This window comes from Diceros bicornis, chromosome 23, assembly GCF_020826845.1.
Source record: "Diceros bicornis minor isolate mBicDic1 chromosome 23, mDicBic1.mat.cur, whole genome shotgun sequence".
In the NCBI taxonomy this organism is placed as follows: Eukaryota; Metazoa; Chordata; class Mammalia; order Perissodactyla; family Rhinocerotidae; genus Diceros; species Diceros bicornis.
This window is the reverse complement of record NC_080762.1, coordinates 23354311-23380588: the sequence shown is the minus strand read 5'-3', so window position 1 is coordinate 23380588 and position 26278 is coordinate 23354311. Positions and strand designations below refer to the sequence as shown.

Sequence of the window (26278 nt, the reverse complement as noted above, 5' to 3'; positions counted from 1 at the left end):
CTTCCTAACAGATTTAGTCTTTACTTTGTATCTTCCACAGCTTAGCCCATAAAAGACATTCAGCAATCATTGTTAAAAATTTAGAACATTACAGGCAGTGGGAAAAAAACAGTCAAATGAAAAATCCTTAGAAACTAGACTTCAGTTTATGCTGGCCATTGATCCTTTGGTTAAAATAATTGCACTAAAAAAAATAAATGGAAATTGATCTGTCAAAAAAAAATTACATCAGCCTGTATCTCTTGTAAAATAGTATGCTTCAAGATTTTTATAAGGAATTAATAAAAGTTTTTGAAATTGAACTCCGAGCATATAGCAACAAAATAGATGTTTCTAGAGAACCCAATAGTGGGGCATTAGTGTCAGTCTATTTGATAATGGTGGATGTTTGCTGATAATAATATTCTCTGCCTTCAACTTACATCGTGCCACAATCCATCATTGTATTTCTCTTGGCTTCTAATCTTCAGTTTCTTGTGGCCAACATTAAACATGAAAACCAAGCGGCCATGGGCTAAGAATAGGGTCATGAAGTCATTCTCGTCTTGATCTGAGACATAGAAAATCATCCCATGGGAGGAGCGAGTTTTCAGACGAATGGAAAACTGAGATCTGGTAAACGAAAAGAAAAAGCTTACCCCCTGTAAAATGAGACTGAGGGTAATCTCTAACTTCCCAAAGTAATATAGTGTAAGGAACAATAAATGAGTAGCCATTCTATCTAATCCCAAGCAGCATTACTTCTATTTATCCCTCAGATTATTAATGAATATTGAGTAAGCACAGCTAGTTTAAAAATGTAAATCCTTGTCTACTTCCTTATACAACAGAAATACATTCCACATTGAAGGAAGTGTTGTTTCAGTTAAGGATCATATCATGTCTTGCTTTGAAAATATGGTTGCAATTAGTTTAGTAAAAATCTATATGTTAAGGAAGCTTATTCATGCAGACAAAATACTAGTGAGTAATTAACATGCATATAGAAATTTGCATAGAAACTATGGTTTGTGTACTATCTAAAATAACAGATTCAATTTTTTCCCAGTAAAAATTAATCAATGAATATTGCATGTTAAAAACAGGCTCCAAGTGTGTAGAAATTAAACAACTCTCTAGAAATTTAGCTCCAGGCCATAGATAGGATACATTTATTAGGCTAATTTCTGGTTTGATTAACTCTAAATTCTTCCTGAATTATACAAAATACTGATTCTGCCTTTGAGGCAAATAGAAAATTAGAAGGCATTAGAAGTTTCTTATTGAATGCACTGCCTGTATGAATATTTGAAAGAGCTATATAAGACCTATGTAAGAATATTTGGATGCTAACACCATAAAAAGAAATCTTCAATTGTACTGTAACTTGGACATCTGTGAAATACTGGGAAGAGGTGATGTGCTTTAGAGATGGCTTGAGGGCCAATAGAGATACAAGCATATTTGTATTTTCAGTGTCTTTCCTTATTAACCTTCTAGCAGTTCAGGTGCATTCCCATTTACAATCTGAAAGCAATTTGTACGGGGAAGGGAAGGTGATATCAAGGTTAGATAATGCATCACTTGAAATTTGCCCCATTTCCTTTCTTTGATTGTCTTTTCTTCTTGATAAAACACAGCAAACTCCTAGGAAAATGCTGTTTTATGCACCTTGCTTTTGGGAAAAATGTCACAGAGAATGTAATTTATTGGAAAGTATGAATCGTGTATTATTTAGCGTTTATTTTGATGATAAAAAAATAGATTAAGGTGGCATGAAAAGGAAAGATCATAGGAAAAAGATGACATATAGCAAATAAAGATGAAGATCAGCCATAGTGTGAAGTTTCTGGAAGGAGAGTGTGTTACTTTACTTTTCACCAAAATCTCCTTTTAAGTGTTCAAACTCTTGGCGGCTATTGGCAGTCCCTCCATATTGATAGGCATGCTCTATTGCTCTCGGTCTGTTGGAAAGGTGGCAGTGAGAGTCTCTTGGAGCATTCCGCTCTAGGAATTTCAGGCCAACAGGATCCCATGAAGGTGCATCTTTACTTTTTCCTCCCTATAAAAATAGAAAATAAATCATATTAAGGTATAGAAATGACATACCAGCAGCAAAAATTCATTTGTGAACCTTACCATTAATAGTAATATGAGTAAGTGTATATTATTTGTGCATTGTCCATTCATGAAATATTAGGCCCCTCTCTTCTCTCCCTTAACCACCATAAGCAAATGACAGCAGTAGCAACAACACCAAACAACATAATATGTTAACAAATCCAAAATTCTATTCTGTGATAGTAAAGTGGAGCTAAACTGAAGTGATAGAGCTAATTGCTCTATCATTGAAATTAAATACACATCTTAACCAATGATAAAAAGTGGAAAAGTTGGCAATAAAGTAACCCTGAGAGAATCAATCAATAAAACCCTCATATCATAGGCAACAGTATGACTTTATACACAGATTATTACTAACACACACTGTGCAAAATGCCAACATACTTAGCAACATCTTCAAAATATTTGAGAATATTTTTGGTGATAGGCCTTGTAGCAAACTTTTATAAGACAGGATATAGAACAAATTTGAAAAATTATCTTGTGCTCTTAGAATGGCACTGCTGATTTTAAAATTTAGAGTGGTGAAACTATAGGCTAATATTTAATGGTTATTTAGTCTTAATTTCTGAAGCAATATAAAAGTAAATGCAAATAAATTTAATAATTCAGTCATTTATTCATTTATTCAAGCAAATGTTTACTGAGTACCTAATGGGTAGAAGTGAGAGAGAGGAAGTTTTCTTCAGTGTGTGTGACGGAATAGAAAGGTGAGTGAGAAATGGTTCCTGTTTTTTAAAGACTTGAAAATCAATTGGGAGGAAAGGCATATAAATAGCAAATTAGAATAGCAAATTAGAAGACAGGTTGGTGCCAGATAGAAGGGACCTTAGATAACTTGCTAGAGGATGGGGTTTTGTTTTTTAGGTAATGAGAAGCCACACAGATTTTAAAAGCAGGGAGTGACCTGATGACTCAGGAAGAAAGCTTGCAACAACAGAAGGGTGGAGAAGAGAGGAAATGTTTGGTAGTAGGGAGAACTGGAGAACACAGCTAGAGTCAGAGTGAGATATAGGATTAGAAATGAAAAGACAACTTTTGGTTTAAGGCTATCGAATAGACACACACAATTAGTTTTTCCCCCTCCCTAATCCCACTGAAATGTCAGAAGAACTATACACATAAAATAAATCCACAGTACTCCTGGAAATCTAGGAGAGTTTCTACTGGCAGAACAAACCAGTATGGAATTTCTGGAAGATATAATACAGATTCAAACAGATCGACAACAGAACCCTTAATCACATATGGGCAAAAGACAAGACCTCCAAAAAAATCAATCTTCCAGGCAAATCCCAGAATTACACTCAAAATCCAGGTACAGTGAGCAGGGGGCAGGTTAATTAATTAAAGGGCAGACCAGTTGTGCCAGTGCCCTGCTCTCAAGGCAGCAGCTCTTACAGAAGGACCTGGCAATGGAGACTCTCTCAGTGGTGGTTAGATTGGAGAAAGTGAGATGGGAGCTCAGAGACTCACATATCCTAAAGAAAAGCTCACCTGGTTCCACCATCCCCCTTCCCTTCCTCGCATAGTCATCAGGACTTGGAACCTGATTTGCTGCTACAGAAGCAAGGCTTCTTTCTTGGCTGGAGGAAATATACCCAGTATTTTTTGTTCCAGGCCCTCACCTACAAATAATGGCCATAGCTTCAAGCCATGGGTGGGCAGAATGGGTTGGAGTGGGCTTCAGGAAGACTCTTTTCCTCTACTATATCTTAGGAAATTTCCTCCCACTCCATGCTGTATTCTGGCCCTAGTGGAGTAACATGCCTTATAATGGGAGATATGATCACCCTTGTCTCATTGAGGGACACAGTGGGAAATCCCTTGCACAGGAGGGTGGGGGTGAGAGATTGGTAGGGGGTTGGGTTTCCCTAACTCTAGCTGCTCCCCATTCCCTCCATTCCAATGGAGAGGATCTCTTTCTCCATCAGTGCATCCACTTAGGTAGGGGAAGAGAGCAACAGTGCATTAGACTACAGGGGCTCAGCAAAGTATGGGGTTATTGGACCACGACATTCTCAATTTGCCAGCCCCGCCTTTCTCTGCTTCAATGTGGGAATACATGGACTAGGATCTGTCTCTTGTCTGCTGCAAAAATTAATAAACTCTAATATCTTTATATATGGCAACCAAATACTCTAAATCCTCTGTGGATATATGCTCTGAATAATAATAATAATAGTAACAAAGACAAGTTATAACTTAATCAACTATTTCACTACCATGTAACACAGAGACTCAGTTTACTATCCTAAATGGGTATGTGTGTGTGCATTTTCACTGAACCCCACTAGACTTTGACTTTGTTTTTTTCTCTGAGGTTTTATTAGTTGCAATCCAACTGGTGGTACCAATGTCAATTTAGCAAGATTCTTTTGTTTCAGATAATAGCCAAACTAGTTGAGCTACTTAAGAAAAAGAGGGCAATGTGTTATAAGGATATAGGAGTATTTTACACAATCTGAGAGAATTTTGTATAGTGAGGTCCTACCAGGGGCAAGAATCAGGAATTGGAAAGCTAGGAAGAGTCTGGGAAACTCCTTTTCTGGATGTTTCCGGTATCTCAGCTTTGTTTTTCTGAGTGTCTGCTTTCATTCTTTCTCTGCAGGACAGCTTTCTGACTTTCTCTAAAGAAGCTTTCTTTCTTTGTGCATGATTAACGTAGAGCTCTTAGGTTTACACGCTTTCCATGCAATGACCAGCCCAGACTAGTCTCTCTCTGTTCTAAGTGTCCAAGGAAGAGAATCTGATAGTCCAGCTTAGTTCAGATGATCTACCCTGGTCCAATCATCTATATCCAGGTAGATGAGGTCACGTGCCTAAAATACTGGGCCTGCCTGCCTGGTGGGTAGGGAATCAGCTCTCAGATAAGGGAATGGTTGGCCAGATAGTCCAGAACAATGTCTATTACAATATATAAAATGTTCATCATCACATTAAACACTAAATGAGAAAGAAACTACTTTCCCAATTAAATTTGAAAACCTAAAAATTACGAAAAAATTTCAAGCTGGAACATAAGTGGTAAGACAGATATTCTTATATGCCCATGGGGGAATGTAAATCAGCGTTACCTTTTTGAAAAATAATTTGCTTTGACCCAGTAATTCTACCTCTAGGAATTTATCCTGAAGATTTATTCAGCAACATGATCCAAGACTAAGGTACAATGATCTTCACCCATAAAAGGGAGAAAACTAGAAATAACCAAAAGTCTATTAATGGCTAAATGAATTATAATAAATGCATAAAAAGGACTATTAGAAAGTTATTGTGAAAATAAATTATTATAAGCCCAAATTGTTGTGATTCAGTCTTAATAAAAATTCAAACCGGAGGTCACAAGTTTTTCTTGGTAGCTATTTAAGAAGCTTTTGATACAAGGCTGATTATGAGAGAAGATTAGGAAATATTGACATTCTGGTTACCAAAAAATATAAGTGAAATCTATAGTGATTCTGTATCTTGTTACTGCAAAGTTGAGTTTCTAAGACTATTTACCAGAAAGGCTAAGAGGTTTCCTATTAATATTGAAAAGTTTGTGTTAACAGTTCTACAAGGCTGTTGATTATAACCTGGAGACTATGAATATTTGGTAGGAAACTACATTTGATAGACAGCTTCATATAGAAAACTGTGTTCATTTAAAGGGGTAAAACATGTTAGTTTTAGAGGATTGATCTTCCTTGTCAACCTATGATGTTAACCTGTTGCCTACGATCTACTGATCCGTGCTCAAGTGCCAGTAAAAAATTGTCAGGATAAGCCTTTTAGCATCAATATATGAAGGTGACGGTAAGAGTCCATCAGAATTTCATAGTTTCCTCTGAAAAATCTTTCACGGTGTCCTCTAGCAAAATCCTTCATAAAAATCAGTGAACTTATCCCTCTCCCTGAACCACTTTATAGTCTTATGTGTGAAATTCTAGAAGGGATCCTGAAAAACCACTAAGTTTTGATTATGTGTGAATTACTTTATTAACATTGATAAAGAAATCACGTGTGAACAAAGAAGAAGTTTCATGGGGATTCTAAAAAGTGGTCCACATAAGCTGAAATATAGGGGGAAGTGCTGAAGACATAATGATCAGTGGAAAACCATTAGAAGCGAGAAGCTGGTGGGGATGCTTCCCTCTTGCTGATGGTTCGGAAGCCAACCTTGGAAGGAAACCAGTTCTTCCCCTGAAAAGATGCTCAACCTCACTAGCATTCAAGGAAATGCAAATTAAAACCAGAACAAGATGCCATATTTGTCCATTAGATTGATAAAATTACAAAATTTTGATTATATCCAGTGTTAGCAATTGTGAGAGACAAGAGATTCTCTCAAATGCCGTTTGTGGGAGTATAAATTAGTATTGCCTCAATACTAAAACCCACATTCCCTTAAGCCAAGCAATTCCACTTTTAGAAGTCAATCCACCAGAAACACTTCCAAGGCTTTATAGCCATATATCAGCTAATGTTTACTCTATGCCAGGCACTGTGCTCAGAGCCTCTCATGCATTAACTCATTTAACCTTATAACACCTACGATGCAGACTGCTAAATAGTTATTGAACACCTATTATGTGCATTGTTCTAGGCTCTTAGGCTCACTGTTCACATCAGTGAACAAAACAAGGGAACTTGCATTCTAGCAGAGGAGACAGACAATAAATAACAAACATAATAAATAAAGTCTATAATAAATTAAAATGTGATAAGTGCTATGGAAAAAGAAACAATCAGGAAAAAGTAAGAGATCAATAGTACTAGTGGAAGGCAGAAGGTGGGCTGATATAAAACAGGAGGTTACATAGGCCTCAGTGAGCAGAGGAGAGCTGGACAATCCTAGGAGAAGAAGTTGTCTGTGCAGATGTTAGGGGGAAGAGTGGTCCAGGCAAAAGGAAAGCTTGAGGAAAGACCTTAAGGCAGGAGTGCACACGGCCCATTCTAGGAATAGCCAGGAGATCGTTGTGGGAGAAGAGTGACTGAGGGGAAGAGGTCTGGATAATATAGGGCCTCTTATGACATTGTAGAGACTTGGGCTTTTATTCTGAGTGCAGTGGGGGCCACTTTGAGCTGAGGAGTGACATGATATACCTTACATTTATAAGAATCTGGCTGTTATGTAGAGAACAGACTATCAGGGAACAAGGTAGAAGCACGGAGGCCCGCCTGTTGGGAGGCTATTGCAGTAATCCAGGTGGGTGATGGTGGTGGCTTGGACCAGGGTGGGAGCACCGGCACCTGAGAGCATTGTTAAAATTGGACCTTGGGGGGGACAGGGAGGGTTGGATTGAAAGAATGGGAAGGAATTAAGAGTTTCATTTGTAACGAAGGCAAATAACGTACACACTAAGAGCAAATGAATGAGAAAGAATATTTAATATTTTCCATGATTGTGACAGAAGGCTGAGATTGTTACATGAAAGCAAATGATACTAGAGAATTATAGTACTAAATAATATATATTATATATACAAATTGTTAAGTACTGAGCAATTATAACCATTGTAATGAAAAGTAGTTGGAAGTATGAGTAAAACCTGATTCAAACTGTTTCTTTGGGAAGGAGAATCGATGTAACAAAGCTAGTAAACTGGAATATGACACTACAAGAATCCTGTCTTTCATATGTACGCAGTTGCAAACAGAAAAAATTCTATAAAGCATCAGTGTCTAGAGCTGTGTGCATAGAATACGAGGTCAATTGGGAAGTTGGCACAGCATTTTTACCTTTTTACTCTGACTTGTTTTAGGCTTTGAGGAATTTTTTCCTTTTTTTTGAAGGAGAAACAATGGTGAAGATTCAATGGGACACTCATAAAGAGAGGTATGGACCTTTTCAGAATACCGCTGGAAATCTTCGACCTCCACATCTCTATCCAACCTATGTTCGTAACAGAGGAAAAAAGTCTTAAAAATGTTGTTTAGAATTATGTGATGAAAACCATGGAAGTCAAAGAACTTTGGCAATTAAAATTTTTTGTGTATGTGTGATGAGTCTTTATCCATCAACCACTATCTTAATCAGAGCCCTTTAAATGATCATTTAACCAATTAGTTAAGAACTATGTGCCTGGTACCAGCACATTCTGACAGATGAACATCTCACCATACTTTGAAGACTGGGACATCTCTGTGTTACCTAATCTGCATTAAATTCCTCTCTTGCTTGTTCTTGTTCTCAAGGAGCCCTCATTGTCATTGTTAAGGACTTAGATTAACGGCTTTGTTTAAAGTCATGCATTACATTAAGGAGACTTTCTTAAACCTCTAACAAGGATTTGGTGTGTTGCTTTCTTTGTACTATACCATTAATAATAAGTCCAGAAACAATCGCATCTAATATTTATAGCTTGCTGTATGCCAAGTGCTTTGTGTGTATTATCTCATTTAATCCTCACAACAATGCTACCAGGCAGGCACTATTATTATTTGCATTTTGCAGGTGAAGAAATGTAGGCTTACTTAGCCTAGGTAGTATAGAAATTAAAGAGCAAAAAACTTGCACACAAACCCAAGTATGTCAGTTGCTCAAGCACACGCAAGCTTTTAATTACTACCCTCTAATGTCTTTGATAAATTTTATAGTTCTCATTTTTAATAATGTAAATATTTTCATTATTGACTTGATCTTTATCAATCATGCAGATTTATGAGTAGTAAAAACATTATACCTGGTAAAGTAGGCATTACTTATGCAGCCAGTGAAATTAGCATACTGGGGACTGATGGGCGAGCCACCGAAGTAAAACTTCTTTTCACCTGCTTGTGTCTGTTCTGCTCTCCCTTTGGTGGGGTTCTTACTGCCAAGTCTGCTTTTATCTACTATCAGTTCATATCTGCAAAGGAAAAAGCTTCTTTACACACCACACAGCTAACATTTCACCTGGAGTTCCATTCGAGGTTGCAGGTTTTCCCATGGAATTGAAATGGAAGATCTGGTTAACGAAAAGACAATGAGTTGCCAGACTCTTCATGAGGCCCAGCATAAAAGGGTTGAATATTTCTATAGGCGGGAAAGACCCTCCAAATTATCATTGGAAGTTAAACCCATAAAACCAAGAGGTTCAGATGACTAGTCATCAGCATTTGTGTGTGTGTGTGTGTGTGTGTGTGTGTGTGTGTGTGTAAAAAAGAGAATATAACTCATGGGGATCAGTTAATCACATTTGTAGGAGACAATTTTCATTGTAAAGCATATTGAATGGTTTTGATGCTCATTGGAAAAGGAGGCTAGAAAAGGCCTATTAATGTTTTCTTTTGATGGGAGGGCTCCACAGAAGTGGACATAGAAGAGCAGCAGTCTACAACAGAGGTTTATTTCTTATTCCAGAAAGCTTTCTTATTATGGAAGAGAAATTCAGTCCTCTATATTTTAAAGATAAATTTAGAGCTTTTAAAATGTGGCCATAAATGTAGCATTCTCAATTGTTTAATTTAAAAGCTAATGAAACCAATATTTGCTAAGCTCCTTCTATGTGCAAAACACTGCCCTCCACTCTATAAGTACTGTGTGTAGGCACTTCCCTCAAGGAGATTATAGCCTATGGTTTTAAGGGAAAAAAACTTTATATTTCTGTTAAGTAATTTTATAGTGATTTATTTGGCATGTTTTGAAAATTAATAGCAAATTTTTTTGAAAAGAAGGTAAGTAGTTTTTTCTACCATTTTTTTAAACACTAGGAAAATAATTGGTTAGCCTATTACTCATAGTGGTCATTTGACAGATCATGCCCTACGAGCAAAGCCACTTGGTGGAAAGAATATAAAGGGAGGAGCTGTACCTTGCCGGTGAGACAGAGGTAATGATGAAGTGGGACAGCCCGTCATTGTACTGCTTATCTGCTGACTGCACCTTGATCCCCTTTACATCCATGATCACGGTGCCATTATCCAACGAAATGGAGAACACGTCTGACTGAAATGCAAGCACAAGTTTTTAAGAAGGGAGGCCGGGGATCCAGAAGATGGACACATTTTCAACATTCACTTAATGGTATTGCTTAAAGGAACACACAGTGTGAGAAAAGTTTGCTTGTAAAATAATTTCTATGAATAACAATAACAACAACACAATGCTCTATTGTTTCTATGGTGCTGCCTACAAAATTAGACATGTTTCAATGGCAAAAGGAATCTCCTATATCCTGAACTGAAAATTTCTGGTGATTTTGTCATGCTGAGAGTTGTCCCAGTGTCACTTTCCTAACTCAGGCATCTGTACTCCATCATTATTCTTGCTTTTTAATCCCTTTTGAAAAGGCAATATTTGAATCTCCTTGAGGGTGTAGCTAGATGACTAGGCAAGGGTTAATTTGCTAGTCTGGCTTTTTAAATGTTTCACTTTTCATCTATAAAGGCAGAAGAGAAATTTAAAAAAGCAGAAGTTAACGTCTCTTTTTCTGCATTTGCTTATTGCTTGTTTTAAAATATTGGTAAAAGGATAATCTTGCTTTTCTTCCTTTATCTGGGCACCAACTTCTACAGTCAGTCCTCAAAATAACCACTTTTTGTGGACAAAAAGTGTTATTTAACTAACATGGTAATGAGGCAGGCTCACTGGCAGAGGTCCTACAAAGAGCTTTGAGTAAATTCTCATGCATCCTACTGGTTTAAATTAAATTTTATGTAAATATGACAGATATAAGGTAAAGTATGAAAAGTAAAAGTTGCTTTCATAAACTATATTATGACCTGGTGCATCAGTGTACATATTGGTGATGATCTTTTCATAGATAAATCAGTTGGATTTTGGGGACACCAAACCTCTACAGATCTTACTTTATTCTTGAAATAATATAAATATATAAGCTGAGTTCAAGCGTTTTATAACACATCCAAGAACAGAGAAGTATGTTCTTTTTACTATCTTATAAATTAAATCACACATGTATTTGTTTGTTAAAAACAGCAAGAGGTTTTTAACATTTTTTGAGCCATGGATGCCTTCAGCAGTTTGGTGATACATATGGACCCCTTCACAAAATGTCTTAAAATGCATGAAACAAAATGTGTAGCAATACAAAGGAAACCAATTACATTGAAATGCAGTTTCAAAATATTAAAACAATAAATCTGTGATATAGTAATATATTTACTTCTTCATTAAGGCATTAGATAATAAAATCTAGTAGCAGATCTAATAAATACTGTAATTTAGAAGTAGCAATAAGAAAAAGTGATATTTTGATATATCTGTCGAAACTGTAATGTGAAATGAAAAATACCTGTGATTTCTATTAATGAAAAAGTCACAGGTACTTGCTAATACTACTGTGGTTTGTTGCTGACATTCACAATTGAATAAAATGCTAAATTTTAGTTAGAGACAATAGAGATGCCCTTTTTCCCCACCCAAGTCCACAGACCCCCTGAATTCTCTTCATGAACCCCTAAGGTCTATGAATCCCAGCTTAAGAACTCGTGATGTACAATTTATATAATATTTTATAAAGTATCTTAAAGGAGGCATTCTGTGTGTGTACATGTGAGTCAAAATTAATCTGAGTTGAAAATCACTTTTAACATGATTAAAAAGTATTTTTAATAGACAAAACAATTATCACAAAGAAGTTTCCTTGGGAAAAACAAATACTTACTCCTGAAGTATAATAGAATAGTAACCCATTTGGCTGTAATGTTCGGAAATTGAAACCTCCTTCAAAGCCATCAAAGAAAGATATTTTCTGAGTTGAGGCAATGAAACTCTGTCCATTGAAATATGCTCTTCGAGATATCTGTGTGCCAAAAAAAATTGAATATAGCATTTTCGATAATTACCAAATGCTCAAAACATTAATTTCTCACATATCAAAGGCCTTGACTGCTAGTTTCTATGTTAATAGTCTATGTTTTGACTTATGGTTTATACTGGAATTCAGGCATGTTAGCGTTCCTTCTATGTGCCTCTAACAAATGGAGTTTCAGTTTCTCCAATTCCTCCACTCTGTGTGAGTAATGATGCTCATACAGCCTCTCTGGGCTTTGGAAACCCCACCCATCAAAAATTGAAGCAACTGGATATGTCACAGAGGAACCCCACAAGCCTTTCTAGCTTAATGTTTCTTCTTTCTGCTGGCGGCAGAAAGGAGCCTGAGGGGTACCTAGGATCACAGAGAAGCTGAAAAGAGCTTTTCAGCTTTTGAGAAGGATAAGTTTTGTGTCTACTATTAAAAAGCTTTTGATTGACTGGTACTTACAAGAGAGTCTTCTGGGCATCCATAACCAATTCCCAGGGTTTCTGTCTGTTCTAATAAATTGAAATCTTTCTTCTGGAACTGGAAACCCTTCATGCATCCTCTGAAGTTGATATCTAGGGGAAGGTGTGCTCTTAGGGTCCTGGAAAAGAAAATTAGTCTTCACTGATATAGCCATGATGATAATGATGCTACCTTGCATGTAGGCTATGAAATTTAATTTTATTTAGTCATTTGTAATAGCTTTATAATTGTTCATATTCTCATGCTTTCTTTCATAAGAACACCGTAACGTCTAATCTTTGCCTATAAACAGCTTTATTCTAAGTCAAACCAATTTTTTTACTTCCTTATGGTTTTTGAGATCCTTTAACTTACGTTAACTCATTTTATCTTTATAACAATTCAGTGAGATAGAAGAGGATGCTATTATTTCCCTTTTATAGATTATTCTTAGGTTGAACCATAGGGAACTAACATATTTGTGGGTCAAAAATGGTCAACTCTTGGTAATTTCACATGGTTTAACCTATAAAGTTAAATTAAGAAGTAATAAGTTATTTTCTTATGTCACAAATGGTAAGTTAGGGTTGGAATCCAGGTCTTCAGTCTTCCACTAATTCACTTGGGTCATGAGCTCATCTTCTTGTCCTTATTTTCAACACACTGTAATCAACTAAGGCTAGAGAGATGTCTTAAATGTCGGGCCTTTAAATCAATAGGAAAGTCACAAATTCTTTATCTTTAAGATCAAGGATGGCATTTTGCTCAATACTGTAATCCTAGTATATAGAAGGTGCCCAAGAACATGTTACTGAATATTGAATGAATATGAAGTTAGTTTTGACCAAATTACAATGGCTTCAATGTATTGTAAATGAAAACTGCCCAAACTAAGGGATAATAGTCCCACTATATTCCGCTCTGACAAGATCACACGTGGAGAACCATGCTAATTGACAGATTGGGGTGCACAGAACGGCAACCATAATGCTTAAAAGTCTCATGGGGCTTGGTTGAAGATGCTGAAGAGGGTATTTAGTTTGGAAAGGCAGCTTGATGTTAGGGCCCTATTCCAGACCAATTAGAATTTCTGGAGAGTAGTCATGGGACATCATGTTTATAAAAGTTCTCCAGGTTATTATAATGAGAACTAGGGTTGAGAACCACCGGACTGGATCATCCTAAAGTTGACTTTCAGTTTTAAGGGTCTCTGATGCTATGAATTAATTGTAATAAGAATTTTTGAATACATTATTCTAAAGTTTCATTGTACATAATCCAAAACCCCTTGGATAAGCTTAAAAATATTTGTACCTTCAGATGCTATTTGAGAGTTCAAATAAGTTTAAATTAAGACTAAAACAAAAGTAAAAGAACACATGCTGCTTTGTTTTCACACAATACACATGTCCCGCCTTTCCTTGCTGATAAGGAATATTGCATTAGACTATGTTCTAAGAGTAACACAATAATTAAAGAAATCTGCGGATCACATCTACTAGATGCTAATTGAAGGGGGTCATGAGGACTGGCTGCAGAGGGCCCGAGGGTACATGAACGTGTGTGCATGTGCCTGTGTACACGCATAGAAGTAGCAAAGGGGAGCACTTAAACCTTTTACTAAACCTCTCCCAGATGTTGAATACTCAGTCCAGTGCATCGTTAGGAACAAACAGCTACTCAACAAAAAAAAAAGTTACCTGGATTGTAAGATTTCTTGGGGAGCCCCTCCAATGTATATGTCTGTAAAAGGTATTTTCATCTTTTCATTATCCATGCTTTTGACATGTCGTCTGTCAACCACTAAAATCATTTTCTTATCATTGTGGTAAATGATCGAGATCTGGGAGAAATAATACATAGTAAGTCTGGATCACTGCTTAACAATTCGCTTTTTGAAGATTACTATATATTTTAATTATTCTGGGTACAACAGCTGGGTCTCCATGTTCTTGTGCTTGTTCGTTCACAAAATGGGGACTAGATTTTCCTTTCTTACTCAGAGACATGAAAACTCTTACTTATATAACCAGAAGTTCACGTTACCTGGAGAAGGATCTCCATATGGAGATGGATCTAGCCCAAGAAAAGTTTTGTCATGAGACCAACTGTTTCCTTTTGCCCCTTTGAGGGGATTTGGGAAAGAACTACTATAAGCAGGTACCTTCTGGACCCCAGACTGTAAGTCACCAGGTCTCATTTTTTGGTGACAAAATGAGAAGCTTTAATGACTCTTTGAAAATGCTAGTCAGAGAAATAGTTAAGATATTCTTTTATTGTAAATCATCCTCACGAAAGCTATGGACTTTGAACTGAAAAGAGAAATATAAGCTCCTATTCTCTGCATTTCAGGTCAAGCTAAAGATATTATGCAATTTATACATTTTATTAAACTATAGATTTAAAGTAGTTATTAATGAAAATAGATGATGTATACTATCAGTACACTGCAGATCTGTTTCAAGACTAAAGAGCATTCTTTGTGAATTCTCTTTATAAGGAAATCTATGTTAGTATTTTCTAAGTTCTGGATAAATGGTTTAAAAGGAAATTCTCTATTTACTTATATCTACTTTTTTTACATTTAGTGGGGCTCAAAGAATAAGTAAAAAAATGGCTATGTTTCTATACTCTGGCATTTTCAACAAATGTATAGATAGATTCCATAGGAGTGCCATGGTAATCAAGATACTGAGCATTAACAGGAGCCTTTGGTCAGTAAAGTGATTAAAATGAATCTTTCAGTGACTCTTTTATTAGAAACATCAATATAACAAAAACAGCCTTTCTTTTAAAGCAAATGTTATCCTAGAGTTGAGTAGATGGGGGCCCTTCAGTTGGTTCTTGGATGTGAAGGTGTTCAGTTTAATTACTTTCCCACCTATTACATTTGACCATCTAACTAGATCAATAGATCTAAGAACAAACAAAATGAAACAATCCACCCAAACTGCAACGATTTGTACCTCATGGTATTTTGCATCATTAATTTGAGCTTTCTTCAATGTGTCTTCAAGATGCACAGGGCCATTGCTAAATCCGAAGTCATAGAACACGTGTAGGTAACCATTGCGCATTTCCAGGCTGAAAAACATGCTCTGTGGAGAGAAAGAAGTTGTAAGATGTGAGCATCTGGTATTTTGAAAGGGCTGATTTAGCTGAGTTTGAGAAATAACACTGTATTCTTTGTTACTGAAATTGTTTGAAGACTAAGGAAGTCTCATGAAATTCTTATTATAAAATAAAAATCACAACAACTTCTATAGCAGAAGTTGTCTGATATTAATATACCAAAGTGTTAATATTTATATACAGATATAACAATCTCCTATTGTTTTTTATTTACTTTATGAATTAATGAAATTTTAAGTTTACCTTATTGACTTTTTACAAGTCTTGAAAACAGAGTATTATAGGCTGTACATATTCAATTGCCTTTTCTTTAGGCAACTTTTGAAAGTTATAACAGGCTAATAGATGTAATTGCATTTCATTGTAAGAGAAAAATTGGTAATATTAAAAAATATTTGAATATTTTGAATATTTTAATATTCTGAAAAGAATCCCCCCAAATTACCAGCAAATATGGATATAAGAAAAAGAAGCCCATTTCTGTATAGTTTTCAAACACTGGATTTATGTAAACAAATATAAAATTATTATGCACTTGAACCACATGATATTTGTGAACCAAAGCAATTCTGTAACACTCAAATAATTTACCAGTCAGGCTTGTCTGTTTCAGAAGATAGTTTGTAGATACAATACTTCAATGAATTTGAAAAATAAGGTATTGTGGTAAAGTCCCTATTCTACAGAAAGCAATCTCCTGAGTGGAGTTTGTATACTCCTGAGAATGTGGAAAACAATCCACTGGGGTGTAGAAAGAAAATATTTCAGCTTCTATTTATGCTCGTTTTAAAATGCTAAAATAGACAAAGAAACTAACCTTTAATATTTAATACACAGATTGATCCTGGGTCTTCAATTCGTCCTTTGGATGGATTTTCACAGAATTAACATGGTATGCGAGGTTTTGAGTGTGACGTTCCACACTTGAAGGGCTGATGGCGCCCCTCATCCATTTCTTTGCTTTTAGCCTATTGCAACTGAGTGCAGTTTATGTGTGCCTGGTGACATGGATTTATGGGTGAGATGACTTAAACAATAGAATATTTACAATGATTTTCTATTGAGATGCAGTGATGCGAAAATATTTTGAGACACATAGATGTTTGCAGATTACTTCCTGCAAATTACTGAAGATGCTGTCAAGTTTAAAGAGGGTTACACATTTTTCTTTATACGGTGAATTATTCTAAATTTGTTGGCTTTTATTTGTGATGACAAATGTCTTTCAGTACTATTAAAATAACTAGTTATTTAAAAAAAATAGTTATCTGTCACTTCAAGGTAAGAATGTTAAAACTGGATGAGAAAGCAACTTTTTTTTAAAAAAAGTTGTACTCTGGAGAGATGGTTTTAAAAAAATATATTTGGAAATTTTTCTATTGTTAAGTGAATTTGCTGAGGAGAACAATGTAAGTGTACCACCTATAAAAAATCTCATATCTGAGCTATTAAAATATTACTGGAAAGAAATTTCTAACTTTAAAAATCTTTCAAATGAATATTTTCAATGGTCTTGAACTCTTTTGTTAAAGTTTACAAAAAGATACAATATCTGATTTGCTCGCAAGAACTGACATCAGGAAAATGGAAATTTACCAGCCAAATTTCAAACACAATTTTGCTTATTAGTGAATGAAATTGAAAAATGGGATCGTGATTTAGTAAACATAGCCAATGATACACTTCTTACGTTTTTATTTTTATGAGGTTCTTGTCTAATTGTGACAGCCAATAAATCTTAGTATTGAAATAAACTGGACTTAGGACAAGACTTTTGAATTGCTGTATCACAGAGTTTAACAGATTTTTCAAAAATACCTGAGTATATTTAATTACACTGCTCTCACTAACACTGCTATTAATGATCATTTTTGTATCACTAATAAATAAATAATTTTATTTTAGTTCATATTTATTTTTAAATTTTATTTAATCTTTATAAAATTTATTTTTTTATTCCAAGTTTTGAATATTATATCCATATATAGTATATATAAATTCTTTATAAATCATTTACATAAAAATATGTATTACATATATATATATACATATATGTATGGTAAGCATGCAAAGTTTTTTTTTACTGATTAGGGCATGTGATTTAAAAGGTCAACGCTAAATTTCTGCAGACATACTGCTCACCTAGATCTTGGTGCTGAGTTTTCTCAAAATTCCTTTAGTTTATCAAAAGACATATTTAACGTATATCCAAAACTGCATTTTAGGGCTTCTTTTATTTATTGCTGATATCACTTTCCTGAAGGAAAAAAATCCACTTTTGCTTTCTAAACTAAAACTTCAGTTTGATGGCATGACACACTCAACCTGGGAAGGTTCCTGGAAAGATGCATAGCAGAAAGCAAAGGAAACGAAGGAGAAGATGTAGGACTTTTATTTTTACTCACTCCATTGACCATCAGGAGCACAAGGCCATTGTCAGCTGGGGTTCGAACTTCTATGTCAAAGCGAGTCACCTGACCAAACTTCCCTCTCCTTGTGATGTCCCTCACCACAGCATAGCTAGAGCCATCGAAGAAGTAACTGGCAGCCCGACTCTGAGTGAAAGCCAGTTTATCTCTGAAATAAAAACGCAAGGATCATATGAACAACACAGTTTCTGTTATGCTTTTCAAGTGGGTCCCTTTTAACCCATTCTCCTGACACCTTCCATGGACCTTAGAGCATTTAAATGAAGTCCTGATGTCTGCAAGGGAGGAAAAGAACAATTTATAGGTAAGTTAAATGAATGGCTTTTAAACAAGTTGCTTAACACTTTTAATACTTGTGCATGCTCATCCAAGGTAGAGAAGAACTGAAAAGTTTTTTTGCCGGCATGACTATTATGCAGTTTCAAAACTGGTTTCTTCAAAGAAAAGATTGAGAACCTGAAAACTGACCCACACTTGTCCTGTTTGCTGCTCTTGGCACTGCTATCAAAGTCTTCAGTACTCATAACACTTTCTCACCTGGCACAGGGCACTGACTTGGAGGGATCCATATTATAGATGTGTTTAAAGTTGTACAAGCTGATCACATCATTATTCAAAGTTGCCAACTCCAGGCAGCCAACGAAGCCAGGCAGGTTTAAGCTGGCAGGGAGCTGTGGAACAGACAAAGCAAAGTCAGCTGTCTCATGATCATGCTTCACCCAGACGACACAGAACAGACAATGAAACAAATAGCAGGTCAAGGGGACCTACTGATTGATATAAATATCTTTCTAGATCTAAGTGTGTGTCTAGTCTATGCCAAACCATTTAGATAAATGATGATTTTTCAGTTGTGCCCATTTTAGCAGAAAGGGTGAGATTTATTGAGCATATAATATGTGCCAATCACATGCTGGACAGTGAATTCATGACCAAAATCAACCCTCATGCCAGCTTTGTGCGGTAGGTATTCCTGCTTTCATATAAAGAGAGGGAAAGTAATTCCCAGAGAGGTTCAATAATGTACCTACAACTAGTGGGTAATAGTCCTGGAATTGAAATCCTAAATCAACTCCCCATCTTCCAGGGCCTTTCCTTTATCTGCCCTTCATCAGGTCTCATATTCCCCCTAGTCCCCCCAATCCCAGGTATTTTATTTCATGCCTATATTAGTCGAGATAACTGAATTTTTGAAACTGCCATCTGCAAAGCTGAAGACTACATACAAACTGTGGTGACACCCACAAGGTACAGACAGTCTTGCAGCAGGTGGAGGGTAATGTTAATTACCTATGCATGTATCAGAATGAAGTGAATTGATATTCAGGTGCTAGCTACAGCTTGAAAGCATTTGACACGATGAAAGTATGGGTAGCAGAGACCAGATTTATATACCAGATTCACAGATCCTGGTTCAGATTCTATCACCCACTGAGCTAAGCTCTTTCGTAAAATATCAAGGTTTCCATCCTGCCCCTGAATCACTATAGGTTTTACGAATTTTTAAAATTAATCATTGTAGATTTGCAATAAGTCAAAATACAGCTGGATAGCTTACCTTGAAGTTTGAAGGCACTCCACCAACATAAAACACAGTGTCCTCAGGGTCCAGATCCAACAAGGAGTCATCTCCTGCAAATTCCCCCTTTTTAATAAACTTTTCCTCTGCGGTGCTACTTAGACTTGGGACTGTTAAAAACACCTTTCCGTGTTTTCCTACCCTGTTGAGATAAAGAATTTTCACTCTTCATTAGCCAGACAATTTATAGAAAATATTTTTTTTAATGTGAAAATGTTAATGTTCTCTCATCACAGAATTGGTGATTTGATTTTGTCGCATTCATTAGCATTTATAGAATGTCAGCAGTCAATGGGAAGGGGAAAAGACGTTCCATCTTGGCATCGATTCAAAGATTGGCCAGATAAAAAGATGTAGTAATCAGACTGCTATTTAGAAAGAATGATGATTTTTTCTAATCTTTTGTTTTCCACTAAGGTATTGGGAAGGAATATGGGAATAATGGGAGAAAGAGAAACAAGAATAAGGGGAAGAAAATTCTCTTTACAACATCCACAGGAAGACTGTGAGTGTGTGTGAGCGCATTCCACAGATTTCTCATGAAATGTGCATAGAAATCCTGTGTCACGGATTCACTTTACCTTTCAATCTTGACAATGCTGAAGTGAGCAGGCCAGGAACTGACAGGCTTGGAGTCCAGAGGAATCTCTACATCCTTAGTTCCCAAATTATAAACGTACACCAGGTTATCATTTTTGATTGCAAGACCCATGTACTCTTTTTTGGCCTGAAATGTCAAGAAGTCACTTAAATAAAATCCATATGAATGAATAGCATCTTTTGTTTTCATTTCTTTAGAGAACAATCAGCAATCCAAACACTTGGCTGTATACAAGGCATGTCTGGCCTGAATTATTACCAAAGTCCCTGTTAGACGGGGCAGTGCCTCTTCCTTTCCAGCCTCGCTGTGGCTGCATCAGTCCACTGCCCCCGTGCTTGCTCCAAGTGCATCCTGGACAGGGAGGCAAGCAATTGCGGGCTTGTGGACATCTGATTTGTACTAGGAGTGTCTTCATCTTGTTTGGTTAATCCAGGGGTATAATGCAGCCTGCCAAAACCAATCACTATGCATCTTCAAACAGGATGCAGCATCAAAGATAAGAGGCCTCTGTATTCCAAAGGTCTTTGAAATACTACATTCAGACTCCTCAAAGGGAGCAGCGTAAGGCTGATACAAAGCAACCCTAGACATATCCACACAGAGAAGGAATTACTTGTCCCTAAGTCATTACTTTAGTCTTGGCATTAAAATGATCTATACTTTTTCAGTTACCAGAATGAGAATTCTGTTTGTTTGCATAGGTAGCTTTGTTTTAAGGCAAGAGAAAAGCACTACCTTTCCTTTAACTATTATTCCCTCTTTTAAGACCTCATGCTCTTACAGTTCTGCTTCCGAGGTACAGGATGAACTGATCCGCAGTCCCAGCCAATGCTGGCTGCTTCGCAGGAGGAGGTTTCATGTACAGGCTCAGGGATGTGAAGGTCTTCAAGTCATCCATACTGGTTTTCGGGTGCACTTCGACTGCTGACTGGCCGTCAAACATCATGGAGACTTGGATCTGGAGTCACAAAATTATTCCATTAAAAGTACTCTGCAGAAATGGGCATAGCGCTTTCCCATGGTTCTCAATGGCTTCCCTCATTCCTTATGGGATCTCTGAGATCCACTGTCCTCCATGCCTTTATTTATTTACTTATGCCCTCAACTTGTTGGAGAAAAGATTGAGGGCAGGTTACAATGCAATAGTTTAGATTTAAAGTGGGGTGAAAGAAAGCAAAAAAAGGATGACAGAGTAGGTCCAAGAATGAGGATAAATATGAATTCCACAATGAACAGCATGCTTGGTTGGGGTGAACTAAACAGCTCAAAGAGATACCTGGTCAGTTATATAATTCACTAGGCCCATTAAATTAACAACTAATTGTTCAGGAGAAATATAACTAATCTGGGGTACTAATACAGTTAGGACTGTCTCCCCAGGGTCTTCAAAAGAGGAGCATGGGATGAGGCTGTGTAGGGGAGAAAGAAACATTCTTTTATCCTTCTAGATTCTTCTGGTTGGTCTACGAATTAAATTGACGTGAGACAGAATAACAGGAGAAAGTCAAACAAATATAATAACTAAATATAATACAGTAAAAATGTATACATGGGAGAGACCCAGGAAAAGTGAGTAACTTGCTAAAATGGCTGAAGCCACCACTGTAAATACCATTTTCAGCTAAAGACAAAGGAGGCTATTAGGGCTAGTAGTTTTGGAATTCAAAGGGGAGAAAGGCAATTCACATGGAGATAGAAAAGCAAACGTTTGATAAACAAATGTTTGCCATGCCTTGCAAAGACAATGAGATTTGGAGAGGATTTCCATCAAATGAGCCTTGCTAGGTTCCTCCATGTCTACCATACCCAGTCATATTATACTATAGTTATCTACGGTGACAGCTCCTTCCTGGAACAGGCCTTCTATCTTAAACTCTTTTAGGAAGTTAGTTGGGAGGTCAAAGTTTCTGCCTGAGTTTTTTGTTCTTAAAAGTAATCAAGCCAAAGAGATACATTTTGGGGTAGCAAATTCTGCTCCCCTACAGCTGCGGGCAGCATCCTTGACCACGTCTTTTGCAGTTGGGAGGAGTCTAGACACAGCTTTGAAGTCTTAGAATGGAGTCTTGATACCTGGCTCTGCCACTTACTAGCTATGCAACCCTGAGCAAGTCACTCAACCTGCAGCTTCCTCATCTGTAAAATGAGGACAATAAATTTGTTGTAAGAATGAAGTAAGATGATAACTATAAAGTGCTTTTCAGTGCCTAGCTCTAGCATTATAATAATTGTAATGATGAGTTCATGAAGATGTTTCTTGTAAAGATTCTCAGAAAGATATCACAACAAAGCACAATTCAGTAAATGCATTTCTAAGAGGCCCAATATGATATGCCAAACTGGTCTAATTTGGGGTGATTTTCAGAGTATTAAAAATATATCCGTGCCATTTAAGCAAATATTTCTGAATAGTTAGATGTATTTACATCAATTAATTAATATTGATTTGGTTAATACTGACGGTCAGTGAGCTCAGGATTATATTCCCAAGTGCCTAGAGTGCAACTGTCCTATGTTGAGTAAAGATCAATACCTCTTAATAAACAACCAAGCAGTGTAGGGGATTAAAGTCTTTTTGTAAAAATTGATAGTCTGAGAAGGATGTATATCTGCACACACAAAGCTTCTCACTTTGAGGAGCTGAGTAACCTCCCAAAGGCACTGCCAAGACTTTCTTTAGAAAATGGTTTTAATGAGTAAGGCCCCAAAATTCTACTCCATATAAATAAAATTACCAGAAAGCACTCACAGAACTTTAGCTTTGGAAATGCCATTTCTTGACAATAAACCTTTTCAAAATGTTCTCCAAGGTATCTCAAAAAGGTAATTTGTGGTGTGGGACCAATTATCATACATCATTTAAAAGTTGGGTATATTTACCAAGAATAGTCTTCATTACAAAATAGTTGATTTCCAACTCTTATCTCCATCAATATTTAGGGACAATAGTCTGTTCACGTCAATTATCAACTGAACAAATGAAACCATATAATTCGGTTGTAAAAAATGATGCTGGTCTATAAATCAACAAAAAACACATTTAAAAGAGGGCTAAGAACAAGCTCTGTTTTGCCACACTGAAAATGTTAATTGTTGTGTCAGGATATGTTCCTACCAACGCTGGCACTAGTTATGGTGTTGCTTCTATAGACGCATCTCAGGACAGGGTCTTTGTTGAGATTATTCCATTTAGCTGGTATGTGATTCCTCAGTTAAGCCTGTGGAGGGGTCAGTAAAAGCTTCATATCATGTTGAAGCTATGTTGTACCAGAGAATTTTTTAAAGAGGTAGATGGGCACGATTATCCCATATAGTAATTGCACTAAAACAGCTGTTAAAACAATGAATAATAATAATAACAATAAATTGAGTCTGTTATTGCAGTTGGCTTTGCTTGACTTTTGCTCTTGTTGATTAGCTTAATTCTGCTGTTCTTAATCCTGCTACACATTAGAATCACTGTGGAGCTTTTAAAAAATACAGGTGCTGAGCCTTCCTCCAGGGAGCCTGATATATGGCATTGAGGTTGGGACCAGGAATTGGTTTATTTTTCAAAGCTCCTCCTGTGATTCTAATGAACAGCTGGGGCTGAGAACTACCGAGCTGGATAATACAGTAGAAAGATTCCAGGTTCTGGAAGCCCAGGGAATTGGAGCTGAGCTTCATGTTCTCATTATCACCAAGTGACTGATGACTGCTTTCATCAGGTACCTTGCTGGCGACACTTCTGGTCTGAGCAATGAGCTCTCGGATCCTCTGGATGCTGGCAGAAACGTTGCTTGCAGGCCGCTTCTGCTCGACTGTACGAAGCTGATCCAGGAGCTGAGGGACAACCTCTGTCAGATTTCTTACTGCAGTCAATAAAAATTAATCACTTGGGTAAGTATCTCAATATTAAGTATATTTAAAGAATCAGATAAAGAGATAACAAACACACAGTTACTTCTGTTAGAACTCTAAGAAATTATTTTAAATCCTACAAAATTAATAGTTAAACCCAAAGCATAATAAATTCCTATTTTGTGGCATTTATGATATATATTGGTCTATAAATTGCATGCAGAGCAAGCTGACTTATAATGTACATTTCTAAAGGGCAGGATCCATGACAAATATACAGATGTTCCTTTCACCATGTGGCACGGGTTCTGCTTGCATTTGTAATATAACTGATACAACAGGTGAGAAGGAATGCTGGCAAAAGGAGGTGGGAGGGTTGTTTTCCAGGATGCCCATTCACAAATGACACTGCTGCTAGGGTCTCAGCAAAGGCAGAGCCAGGGGGCGGAAGCAAGGTAGCACCCAGAAAAGTGGTAGTTCTGCCAAGGTGAGGGTGGGCAGCCATGGTCTCTGGGCCCAGACAAGGGTGATGGTACAAGCAGATCATACTGACTTTTTAGGTTACGTTTTTTTTGGGATATATAAGGTATACATAGAAAAGGATACAAATCATAAGGATATAGCTTGATGATAGAAAATCAAAACACAGAGAATGGCATAATTTTCTCCAAAGTTTCAGGAGCAGAGATTCTTTAGGTTCCCAGACAGCAGCATCAGTGTCCCAGGAAACTTGTTAGAAATGCAAATTCTTTGGGGCCACCTCAAACCTGCTGAACCAGAAACTCTGGGAGGGAAGCCCAGTGATCTGTGTTTAACACGCCCTGTAGGTGATTCTGATGCACACTGATGTTCGAGAACCACTGGACTAGAGATTGATTATCTTTTGGGTATTCTCTGACCTAAGGGCAGAGCCATGGTCATTGAGCACTGGCAGCTGGACAAGAGCAAGCTTCTTACTGGAGCCAAACTAAACTCAGATTCAGCAGAATACGTCAGTGAGGATGAAGGAAGCACCTCTTTTCTGTACTTGTGCTTTTCCAGCACAAGAAATGGAATTAAGTAAAATAATAGCAATTATCAGTTTATTGTATTGATTAATACAGAGGTAGTATTCGTTGTTTGGATCACTGGCCACAATAGCCATTTTACGGTATCATAGTCTTTAAAAATATAGTATACTTTGTTTACACAAAAATAGTATATTTATGGGCTGGCCCCATGGCCTAGTGGTTAAGTTTGGTACACTCCGCTTTGGCAGCCTGGGTTTGGTTCCCGGGCGTGGACCTACACCGCTCATCGGTAGCCATGCTGTGACAGTGACCCATATGCAAAGTAGAAGAAGATTGTCACAGATGTTAGCCCAGGGTGAATCTTCCTCAGCCAAAAAATAAATAAAATAAACTAAAATAAAAAATAAAGTGTATTTAAGGCATTACATAAAAATTTGGATTATGGAAATTTATAGAAGACAGGATCCCCCCGCCCTCAGTTGTCTCAGAAAAAGGGAACCACCTTATGTAAGAGTCTTTACACAGTTTCTTATATTATGGCGTGCTTTTTCATTTACTTTGTTTTTAACCACAAAATGCTATTTGAGGAAAACACAGTAGCCTGAAACAGTTTCAGTTCGTGCCAGTTCTGGATGCTGATTGGAATCACTGAAAGGACTGGTGAAAAAGGAGGAAAAAAATTAGCACAGATTTTGTAAGTAGTCCTGAGATAATACCCTTATAAATGAAAAGGTTGGATGTCATAAAGGCAAATCTTTTAGAAATCAAGCTTTAAAAGCAATTAAGTGAGTGGTTACATGGAAGAACTCATGAATATACACTTAAAAGATGAATATAAAAGAGCTATATTCCTGTTATGGGAATGGGTATTTGTGACTTGGGATAAAATTTCTAGTGGCAGACAGATTACATATAGATTCATAAAGTTGTTTCTTAATTCAGATAAAAGTGAAGGTGATATGGTCTGCAAAACCACGTTGGAGCACTGAAAGTTCTAGTCATGACAAAGACATTGATATTTAAGAGGTATGAAGAGATTGAATAAAAATATGAGAATGGCAAAAAGGAAATTTCTCAAGTAATATATAATTTTAATATCTATGTGTAACTAAATAAATTAGGTAGACATCAAAATATTTCATTTTCATTGCAATAAATTTGTATTCAAGTTGGCCAACAGAGGGTTCCTCTTAATGGAAAGCTTCAGTTATGTTTGGTCATACTCAGTAGTTGTTGGTAATAACCCGCTTTACTTGTATACGGAAAAAGCAACGCTGTTTAGTAAAAGCAAGGCTGTTTAGTAAATTTTGTTCCTAAAAGCAAACCAATATTTTGTTAAAGTTATTTACTCTAACATGTGATTGACTTTCTTCCCCAAAGGATCAGTCTTACCT

At 36.6% G+C, this 26278-nt stretch overlaps 1 protein-coding gene across 1 annotated transcript in view; it reads right to left on the bottom strand.

Annotated features, from left to right (window-relative positions):
* The window catches only part of LAMA4 (laminin subunit alpha 4), a 133633-nt gene that overhangs the window by 9821 nt on the left and 97534 nt on the right, over positions 1 to 26278 (bottom strand). Inside the window, exons 18-32 of the mRNA XM_058566427.1 lie at positions 23746 to 23885; positions 20819 to 20995; positions 20018 to 20163; positions 19416 to 19578; positions 18395 to 18528; positions 17834 to 18005; positions 15263 to 15394; positions 13997 to 14139; positions 12297 to 12435; positions 11697 to 11834; positions 9882 to 10015; positions 8772 to 8936; positions 7828 to 7981; positions 1854 to 2041; positions 423 to 612 (exon numbers count right to left, since the gene is read on the bottom strand). Of these exons, the coding sequence (XP_058422410.1) occupies positions 423 to 612; positions 1854 to 2041; positions 7828 to 7981; positions 8772 to 8936; positions 9882 to 10015; positions 11697 to 11834; positions 12297 to 12435; positions 13997 to 14139; positions 15263 to 15394; positions 17834 to 18005; positions 18395 to 18528; positions 19416 to 19578; positions 20018 to 20163; positions 20819 to 20995; positions 23746 to 23885 (2315 nt within the window). The remainder of the gene's footprint in view (positions 1 to 422; positions 613 to 1853; positions 2042 to 7827; positions 7982 to 8771; positions 8937 to 9881; positions 10016 to 11696; positions 11835 to 12296; positions 12436 to 13996; positions 14140 to 15262; positions 15395 to 17833; positions 18006 to 18394; positions 18529 to 19415; positions 19579 to 20017; positions 20164 to 20818; positions 20996 to 23745; positions 23886 to 26278) is intronic.